General features: G+C 55.6%; 1 protein-coding gene across 1 annotated transcript; it reads right to left on the reverse strand.

Annotated features, from left to right (window-relative positions):
- Positions 1-1291: 1291 nt before the first annotated feature.
- On the reverse strand, positions 1292-10034 carry NAT16 (N-acetyltransferase 16 (putative)). Its single transcript, XM_079122055.1, is given in 12 exon segments — positions 1292-2800; positions 2804-2913; positions 2916-3032; positions 3035-3236; positions 3856-3948; positions 3952-4037; positions 4040-4070; positions 4769-4983; positions 4986-5008; positions 5098-5169; positions 5576-5644; positions 9103-10034. Coding segments are annotated over 11 exon segments (1080 nt in total). The 5' UTR covers positions 5617-5644; positions 9103-10034; the 3' UTR covers positions 1292-2710.
- Positions 10035-10804: the final 770 nt, after the last annotated feature.

The raw sequence follows: 10804 nt of genomic DNA on the forward strand, positions 1-10804 counted from the left end.
ACTCCTGAGTGGGGGAGGGGAGACCCTGCAAACCGGGGGAGGGCAAAGCCGCAGAGATGAGTCACCAAGGAAAGGAAAAAGAGAGAGAGACAGAGATGGGAGAGACACAGAGAGACAACTCCTGGAGAGAATGAGAAAAGGATACACACACACACACACACACACACACACACACACACAAACCACAAAGGTGATATCCACAAAGTAACAAGAAAATTGTGCACATCCATAACCCTGATTCAGCCCCCTTCAAAATCCACCTGTCACACACACAACAGTGTTATACAGAGTTACACTAAGATTCTGAGACACACCCACTTAACAAACACAATGTCACACCTAGCCCAGCACAGTCACTCAGACTTATGCTGAAGGTTTGTCCAGGGCAATTGAGAGCCCTCATTTCTTTTACAGAGTGGCAGGAGCGGGTTCAGAACCCTCAAGAAATGCGACTTCAAAAAATCAAAGACGCATTTTCAGGGACGCACGGTCTGCACCGTACACACGCGACAATATACACAAGTCGCCTGCCTCCCCGTCTACACGTACATAGTAACATATCAAGCATTTTCTATATCAAAAAGCCACCCGGAGTACCTGTTTCTGGGGTACACCAGGTATGTTGCCCCGAATACATCCACCCAGACACCCCCTGACTTGTATACATAGGTACAGAAACGCAGACACACAAAGACGCCCATGGACACACTCACACGGACGGAAACCACCTTGCGATGCCTCGCCCGCGTCCGCACTCGTCCTGGCGCCCCCGTGTGTCACTTTTCGGGATCGCAGTCTCCGCCGCTCTGGAGCTCCGCTCCCGGGGGAGTGGGGGCGGTACCCAGACTCCTTCCACCTCCTCCCCCCACCACGCGTTGCCCACCCAGAAATCTGGAAAGCCAGTCGAGAGCTGGGAGTTAGGCGCCTGGATTTTGGTGTTGAGAGAGGCTTGTTCCTGGATGCCAGGGTGAACTTGGGAGACGATCCCACAGAATATGGATAGCAGGCGACTTCCAGGTCCAAGGGAAAGCCAAGCCTGGGCTTAGTCCGGGCGCCGCGTTGCTTCCCGCCTGGGTTCTCAGCAGCCGCTTCTTTCCTCCGGTTGGTGGAGGTGGGGGCACACAATGGCCAGCAGCCCTCCCCAGCTCCCCCCCCCCCCCCAGGAAGTCATTAGCCCCATTGCCACGGGGCTTAGAGATCCTCTCTAATACAGGCTGCTGGGGAAGAGGGTAAGATAATATGTCTCATCCCTCCCCGCTAAGAAGAAGGGAAACACACACAAGGGTGGGCAAAAGGTCCATTTTATTGTCATACAGCCATGGTGGATATGGCAAGGGAGGTGGCAGCATGATCAGGCACAGGAGGCAGCCAAGGCAGAGCAGCTAGCCACAAAGCTGGAACTATGAATAGTCAAACAGTCGCTGTTCCCTTGGCCCACCTTTTCCCACCCACTGGCGCCCTCCTCTGCCCACGTCTTGAATTCCATCCCCAGCAAACCCTGAGCTGGATCAACACTTCCCTAGCAACTGTCCACTGTCCAACAAGAAGTCCAAAGCTAACACCAACACACACAACAAGGTTCTGGCATGCTCTGGTCTTGTCACACCTAGGTTCTAGGCCCTGCTGGGCTCCCAGTTACTGAGAGGGACTTCAAAGAAGTCACTGGGATCTTTCTGAGTCTGTTTTCTCCTTCTGACTTTGGCTCAGAATCAAGTTAGGAGACGGCACTGTACAAAGGCAGTGGTTACTACAGCATTTACATAGAAGACTCTCAAATTCCAAAAAGCTTACACGACCCAGAGGAACAGTGTGCAGAAGTACAGGGAGGGGGGAGTTCCAGACCTCCTAGAAAGCAGACTGGTTGGAACCAGGAGACAGTCCCTGTGCCAGGCTGAGGGACAGCCCCCATGCCAGGTTTCATTCACCAGTCTCCAGCTGGAACCCCTGGTTAGTTAGGGGCCTTAGGAAAGGACCCTCGAGAAATAATGTCATGCCAATTTGGAGCAAAACCCAGCCAGGGTGACAAGTTCAGGAAAGTGCATCATCATGAGTAAACAGGATCCCAAATGGGGGATAATTATAAATATATTTTATTTACAACGTCTGTCTCTGGCAATGGGGAAAGGAACAGAGAAAGCGGGGAGGGGTAGAAAAACTGGTACTTAGGAGCTAAGTGTCAGGACTGTCCAGGAGGGAGGAAAATGGGGGTGACAGAAGCAGGCAGAGGACACTGATCTAGAGGCACAGAAGACTGAGGGGTCAGTGAGAAGGAGTACCTGGGTCAGTTCTGAAGCTTCAGAAGGGGCAAGAGGAAGAGAGATAACATGGATTGGTTGACTGTGTTCCCCCTGGGACCTGGGCATCACACACATTTCTGTGGCTTCCATCTGAAGGGGACAGAAGGGAGAAGTCTGGAATGACAGGAAGATGGACAGGGCTTTGAAGCGATCACTTCTTGGAAGAGAAGAGTGGGTAATATGGCGAAGGGGCTCCCCTATCCTCAGAGGCTTAGGTCCGGAGTGGGAAAGGGCATGGGGGTGCAGGAGGATGGCAGAGTTGAGAATAGGGAAGGGAGGACCTATGTGCCCTAAAGGTAGGGGCCCCAGCCATCTTCTGAGGGGGGCTGAGCTTGGAAATGGTAGGTACGGGGCTGGCTGGGGATTTGAGGAAGGACTAAGTGCTTCTTCGCTCCACTATAGGGAGAGAGGCCTCAGATGTGGGCCTCCCGCAGGCACCGTTCAGTATAACCCTTGACCAGCTCAAGCCCCAGACCGGTCTGGCAGAAATAAGCCAGCTGTGATCACAGCTGGGGCGCTAGGAAGAGTTGGCACATGACTTGAGGATGGCGAGAAGGTGGGATCTGGCGCTGCAGGTGCCAGAGCAGCTGGCTCTGCAGCTGCCCAATGTCGCTGCGAAGCAGTCAATGTTGTGGGAGCTCCACGTGCCATCGCCGCCTTGCAGGATAGGGAAGGGGTTGGTGCACAGCGTGAGCAAGCGCCACTCCAGGCCTTTGGCTGCCAGTAGGTCCAGGACTGGAGGTCCTGGACGAGGATCCCTCCCGGAAGCACGTCGCGCTGCACGGAGGACCACAGCAGAAGACGTGCCACTTCGCTGCCTGACTTGGACACGGCCTCCGGGAGCAGTGGCGAGAAGTTGCCAGAGGTCTCCAGAGCAGCCAGCGGCGCGCCCAGCCCTGCCAGCAGCGCCAACGCGTTGAATCGAACCAAAAAGATGCCCTGCGCGGGGCACGAGTGAGCGCGTGGCGGACGCAGGGCGGGCAGGGGGTCGCTGGAGAGTCAGGCTCCTCCGCATCTTCACTCCACACTCAAACCCACCGACTTCCAGCGGGGCCCTTTGGGAGGTCGGAATTGAAAGAACCAGGCAGAGTGGGGTTCGTTAAAGCCTGGGTCCCGGCAGACAGCAGGGATGAGCCAGAGGTAATGGCTCCGAATACCTGGATCCCCAACAAGAGGCGGGATCAATATGGAGCAGCCCTGAGACCTGGGCTGTGGGTCTTTGGATATCCGAGGGGGTGAAACCGAGGGAAGAGAATCAATAAGTAAAGTGGGAGAGGCCGAGAGAGAGGGAGAGGGCTCCAATTGGAATGTTTGGGTCCCTAAAGACTGTCAGGATCAATGTAGGGGAGGCAGGGTCACGGAAGTCGGGAAGTAAGGACTAACGGCTTGGGGCTGGGAGTAGGGGGCTGACTTCCTCTGGGTAAGGACTGGGAGTCCCAGGACAAGGCTAACAGCCGCTCCACTCAGGAAAACCCAGAACAAAAGAAAACCGGTGGTCGGCTGGGCCTGGAGACGCCCCAGGGGAGGCCCGGCCGTCGCGCTCCCCGGTCCTTCTCACCTGCTTGATGATTACTCGGTACTCGGTCAGCTCCCGGGGGGCCAAGTCGGTAAGTCGTGCCACCCCGACCCCCGGGTGCTGTCCTTTGACCAGCTACGCGCAGAAGCGCTGCAGGAGCAGGGACACACCCTCGCCGCGCTCCCAGGGAGCCAAGCGCAGCCCCTCCACTAGCAGGGTTTTCGGGTATTGATCATGTTCAAAGACTCCAGTGCGATCGGCGGACCGAGGCCGAGAGGATGTCCCCTCTCCCCTCCGCCCATGCCAGGCCTCTCGCTCCAGGGCTCGCACACAGTTCTCCTTCGGCCTCGCCCAAGTGCCGAGCCAGACGCGGGCAGCCCAGGGACCTCTCCTCAGCATTTAGGCAGAACAACCGGGAGCTGTTCCACCGCTTGCCACGCTTTAGCACAGCTTGCACAACGTCCTTGACTGCTCGCCACGCCCTCTTTTCTTGGCTCCACCCCCTAGGAGCCTGTCACGCCCCTTAGCGCGAACCCTGCTTGCTCTTAGCCCCGCCCATAGCCCCAGCTCAGTTCATCCTGCGCTCCGCTTCCAGGCAGATCTAGACTTCCATCTATTCAAAGGTCCTGGTCCTAGTCTAGTGCTCGCACCTGTAGGCTACTTCCTCTTGTTTGTTCCCCTTTTTTTGTGCTCCTGTCCCCAGAAAGTCTCAAAGGGATCCTCAAACTCCGAAGCTATCACTGATCCCTTTGGTTCCTTAGTTTATCCACACCCCACCCTACTGACCACACGCCACTGACCTAGCCCCTAGATCCGCATGTCCTGCACCTTGGTCCCAAAACAGGCTATATTTTCTCAGTAAACGGACGAGGGATGAGGAAAAGCTGGCCTAGGATCCAAACCCCCAAACATGACTTCACCCCTTTTCGCCTAGGCCCGGCCCGCTCCCTCTCACCACGCCTCCATCTCGCTTGGCTAGCACCACTGGGCAAGACGGATCTTGGGGCCAGCTGTGTGGATTGGACCCGGGAGGTAGTTCAGGCTCCGTAGATGCCCCGGAGAGGGCCAGCACCTCCTCAAACTCCCCTTCTGTAGCCACCACGAAGTTCAACCGCTCAGTCTCTGCCTCAGGTCCTAATCTGATTCTGGGCTTGGCCCCCAAGACTTGGCCTGGGTTTCAAGCCCTGGATCAGCCCTTGGAGGCTTGGTCTCAGCCTCAAGCCCTGATCTGGATCTGGAGTTGGCCTGGGTCTCCTGTGGCTGGACTTTGAAGCTCATCTTCACATCTGGAGCTTCTTTTCTGGTTTAGGGACCTCTAAGGCGGCTGCGGCACAGCTGGCTTCCTGCTTCATTACCCTGCAGAAGAGAATCCAGTACAGGATCAGAGGCCCCTGTTTCCATATCTGATGCCCTACAAAACAGTCCCAATAACCCCTTCCTACACACATACTCTCTTTTCTGTTCCCCATACTGACCCTGGTCATGGAGGGCTTTCAAATCCTTTCCTCCTCCAACCAGCTCCCAGATATCCCAGTTATACCTGCTCCACTCCTACCAGATATAAACTGTCATAAACATACATACAGTCATAAACTCAGGAACCCCTAGTAAGTTCCCCAGAGACTAGCCCCAGATCCCCTCCATATCCAGTCAGCTCCTAGGGAGACCTGGACAAAAAAGAAGAGGCTCTTGGAGGGGCAAAAAATTGGAAGGCCCACCTCCTCTTCAAGACCTCTGCAAAGACAACAGGAAAAATCCCTACCTGTGAGAGGATTCCCCAGGGAAGAGCAGAAGATTTAACATCCCTTTCCTGGCACTGCCATCGTGTCACCTGGGCAAAAGGAGGAGGATGTAGACCCCAGAGCTCCTCCATATTACTGCTCCAGTCTACCACCCCAACCCCCTGACATACACATGCAAACACAAGCAACAGAAGTGTGCAGATGGACAGCCGCATTAGAGTAAGTCATGCCTTTTCTCCTGGGCCAGTCAAACCCCCTTTACCTTCTCTTGTTTGAAATTATTCTGCCTCCCCATTGTGTGACTTTGACTGCGCTCCAGGGCTCAGTGGTGATTTTGAAATAGGCCCTGTAGGTCCAGCAAACGTCCACCATGATCACACATGCCCCTCTGCCCAGTCACTTCCCCTCCAAGGACAGAAAGGCAGAGGCCCTCCTCTTCTGTCTCTGCTCTTTTTAAAATCTCTTGCACCATCTCCTACTCAGGAATTTGTTTGTCTTTGCCATTCCTCAAAGTCCTTCTTTTGGGGTTGGATCAACGCCCCCGTGAATCCAACACTCTCTTCTATTTTCCCTTCCGGGAGACAGAGCCAAAGAGAAAGCACCCCTACCCAAGTCCGGATGACTCCTAATTCCAGACCTGTCTCCTCCAAATCAACCAATCGAATCCTCCCTCCTCTCACTTTCAGCCAATTATAACACTCCCTCATATAACCTAAATTAAAGCTCCATTAACCAACCTACCAGTGGACACAAACCAGCTACTCTGTTGGGGATAATAATGGCTTGGCCAGATTTTTAAAAACAAAGCATAGCCAAGGGTAGTGGCTCATGTTGCCTGTAACCCCAGCAAACTGGGAGGCTGAGGCAGAAGGATGGCAAGTTCAAGGCCGTCTTCAGCAATTTGGCAAGATCCTCTGCAACTTAGGGAGGCCCTTTCTCAAAATAAAAATTAGAAAGGACTGGGGATGTAGCTCAGTGGTAAAGGGCCCCTTGGTTCAATCTTTAATACTAAAACAAACAGACAAACAAAAAGTGACCCATGTTTGGGGAACTAAGGGGTATTTGGGGGGTGGTTTTAGGTCTCTATGCCTTAAATACAGCTGATGCAAACATTTGCTATACACACAGAGCTTCAAAAGGAGCACTCTGTGTCCCTCTTTCTTTTCCAGTTCTTTCTAATCTGATTTCGGTGCTTATGGCTCTCCCTAGCATCAGGACAGCACATCAGAAGGGAGGGGAATCCAGGTTCAGAGGTGTTAGAGTGTCTGCAGGGGCCATTAGTGACCAGGAGGTTACACCCTTTCCTTTCCTTAGTAAGGAAACCAAGGCTTGCCCAAGGTGACTTGGCTTGGGCAGAACCAGGCTAAAAGTTACATTTTCTAGGCTCCTAGACCAGCAGAGGAGACCTCTTTTTGGTGTATCTGGGTCGTGAAAGCTAGCCAGAAGCGTGAGGAGAGGAAATACTGGGAGTCAGAGGTCCCAGGTGGTCTAAACTGATCTAGAACCAGAGATGGGATTTCGGGGCAGGGGGTGGGAGGGACGCTCACTCCCCTATCCATTGCCAGCAATCTCTATACCAACACACAGACCCACATACCTGGGACCAATCTAAGCCCCAGGCTCTGGGGACCTGGGTCCTGGAGATGTGCAGGTTAGCTCTTGGATTCCATTTGCATCTTCAGACAACCTGAGCTAGCCATTCTTGGGTCCTGTGGAAGTACAAGCTGCTGGTTCAATGGTGACTCCAGCAATACTCCACTGTCCACAATGGGGCAAAGTTTGAGCAACCTGTACCTGAAACCCATCTGTCTAATTCAAGACATTAGCCTCCATTCCCTCCCTTGATTTCAGGACGGAGAGACTCAAGAGGGGGAAGAGCCCCCTGTAAATGACTGTTCTACATCTCAGATTGGGCTGTGTGGGATGGGGGTGGGGGAGTGAGAAGTGAGGAGGGGAGTTTCTGGAGTCACAGGAAAGAAGGAAGAACTTTCCGGTGCATCCCTCATCTTTCCAGGCCCTCCCTCTACCCTTGTTCCCTTGTGGGGGACATAAACAAAGGTTCCAAGGTCCCTAAACCCTAGGGGAGGTGAATACTGAGAGCAAGGTAGGTCAGTTTCCAGAAGCCAAATTGTGTGCTGAACTCATAAATCTTTTTTTTTTTTTTTAAATACCAGGAATTGAACCCAGGAGCACTTAACCACTGAGCGACATCCTCAGCCCTTTTAAAAATAATTTATGTTGAGACAGGATCTCCCTGAGTTGACAAGGCTGGCTTTGAACTTGCAATCCTCCTGCCTCAGCCTCCTCAGTCACTGGGATTATAAGTGTGCACCGCCCCTGCCGGCTGGTCCCATAAATCTTGCTCCCTACTCTTCCCAACCCCCAGCACAGCACCCTCTAACCTGGCACTTTGGAACTAACTTCCTTAAGGTGTCTAGGCAGAGGTAGAGGCAGAGGCAAGCCCATGCCTCCAGGGCACTGTGGGAAATGTAGTTCAGGGCAGTCCTGGGCCAAGCTCCAGGGAGCGGGGCATCCTTCCTCATCCCCACAAGCTTGGGGGCATTCTTTTAATCTCATAAATGTAAATGATCGCTCCAGGGGAGTGGATGATGGAGTCAGCGCTGGGCATGCTGGAAGCCTCCCTCCACCTCACTTCCACCAGCGCCCCACACACCTGAAATATTGGTGCCCTTGAGGCTGATGGCTCCTCAGAACTGGGGGAGGAAGGTGACAGAGGGAAGGGAGGAAAGATGTGCAAGGCGGAGACAAAGAAGACGGCCACACAAAGGGCCGGGAAGGGAGGCAGAAAGGAGACAAAGGCAGACACGAGAGATGCAGGTCTGGAGGGGACCAGAGAGGGAGCCGGAGGAGGCACCCCCTGGGAATCAGTCGTGACACCTCCTGACTCCCGGTCAGGGGGGAAAAAAAAATCTTAGCAGGGCACCTCCTTCCCAGGGGGACCATAAATAGAAATCGTGACACACCCACTTCTTCCCGGGGTGTCCGTGAGGGAGGGCATGAGTCAGAGGAGGATAAAGTCAGAGGAGGCTGGAAGAGAACACACTGAAAACGGAGAGGGGGGACAGGATGAAGCGGGGCGGGCTGAGGAGCCCCGGGGGCAGAGGCAGGGGACCGGGAAGAGGGCCCAGCGAGGCGGAGCGGGGGTCTGTCCCGGAGGGCCGCCACCGGGGCGGAGGGGGCTGTCCGGGAGAGTCTGCTCGGGTGAGGGTGCGCCCTCCTCCCCTTTCCCGGCGTGAGAACTCCAGGCGGAGCAGGCGGGAGGGGGATTCCCAGGGCGGCTGTCTACTTGGCAGGGGTCCCCCTGGCGACGGGCCCTAAGGACAGGTGGGAGCGAATGGCGATGGAGGACAGCGCTTTGGACACCCGAGGCGAAGTCTTCCTCTAGTTATCTAGGTCACCGGACGCGGGGGTTGGGCCGTAGGGGGCGCGGTCGCTTTGTCCACTGGAGGGCGGTGGCCTTCTGCTGGCCCTATTCAGCGGTCCCGGAGCACGCCAGCCCCCTGCCCCGGCGCAGCGGCGCCCCTACCTGCGGGAGCCCGAGACGCGGGGCTGCGAAGCGCAGGTGACCCGCGGTGCGGAGTCGGGGCCCCTGGGAGCCCCGAGAGCCGAGAGAGGAGGATGCGCCGGTACTGGGCCGCGCCATCGGGTCCCGACTCGGACTTCGAATGCAGACGTGGGGTCTGGGCCGCCGCTCAGCGCCGGACAGCGGGTCGGGGTTCGCGTGGCGCGCGCGTCTCCCGGGGCGACGCTCAGCTGCGCCCGGGGCCCCGGCGGCTGCTCCGAGGGGCGGAGATCCCAGCGACGCGGGGGAAACCTGGGACGGATCTGGAGCGGACTCCAGTCCGGCCGGGGACTGGCGGGGCAGGGAAACCAGGGCGGGGTGGCCGCGGCAGCCGGCGCTGAGGGGTGGCTGGGAAGAGTGTCCCGCAGATCCCGCCTCCTGTCCCGCCTGGGGAGCCGGGCAGGGAGCGTGGGGGTGTCTTGGGTTTTGGAGGAGAGTTGGTTTCTGGCTTAGTGATGACCCCGCCCCACAGCATCTCTATTGTGGGTCCAGGAGTCCCCAACAGCCCCGAAGTCGCGCTCCACCAGGGGCCACCCTCTACAGAATCCTCCGAGTCCTCTCTCCAACACCAACAGCTAGTAAGTAACAAAGGCCGAAGAGGGATTCGGAAGACGCTAAAAAGACCAGAAACAAGGGACCCGAAGAGGCAGAAGTGGAGAGACTGATCCCAGCTGAGCAGGGCCTACTTCTGGATCCTCCCAGCACTGCGAGGATGCGGGTGGAGAGCAGCCCTGTCCCCCTGGGTGCACAGGGCCCTGGTCCACCTCTCTCCCTGGCTCAGGCCGCAGGCCCCCTCAGGGCAGCACCAGAAGACTTCCAGGCACAGCACGTGAACTAGCCCAAGTGACACATACCCCTGCTACCCTGTGTGTGTGAAAAGAAGGGCAGGAGGGAAAACGAAGCATGGACCTGTGTGCCCACGAGGTAGTGCAACCTGCGTAACCTAGGGACCCCAGCTCTTAACTGCTGAGGGGCTCCCTAGATTACCTACAAAGTGAGATCAGCATACCTGTAGGTCCACCCTAGATGGAGCCAGGACAATGGTGGACAAGACCCTCATAAGTGTGAAGTGGTCAGGGGACGAGGGGGATGTTGCTGGTCCTGAAGCCTGCTGGAGGTCCCCCTGCACTGCCCAACTCTCACGCTCTGCCCCCTCTCCCCACCCAGGTTTATGGCTTACCTGTCTCATTCCATTTTTGGACTTTGTGAGGGGCTGTCTTCATAACCTGGCAAACGGATGCCACTGGCTGTGCTAATGTGATAAGGTGGAGGCTCACCATCCTAGAAGCACACACAGCCACACCCAGGGCTAAAGGGTTGAGGATCAGGGGGTGGGATTGCAGCCTGCATGGGCCCAAAAGTAATTGATAAGTCATTCAACTTTTTTTAATTATTTTTTTATTTTTTAGAACTTCCCCATTTCTCATTTCTGAACTGCTAACACTTGGCATGCCACAAAACTATAAGTTAATGCTGCAAGGTGCACCCTTGCAGAAAACACTTACAAAAGTTAAATTTCCAGGAAAAAAAGATACTAGTGGCCAGAGGGAGGTCAATCATACTCGAATCCCACCCCTTTCACCAGGAGCCTCACCTTTGGCCACCCGGATTGGTGTAACATTCACCCATTTCCAGTCCCCACAGCCAATCAGAATTGAAAATTTTC

The sequence above is a fragment of the Sciurus vulgaris genome, assembly GCF_902686455.1.
Source record: "Sciurus vulgaris genome assembly, chromosome: 18".
Taxonomy (NCBI): Eukaryota; Metazoa; Chordata; class Mammalia; order Rodentia; family Sciuridae; genus Sciurus; species Sciurus vulgaris.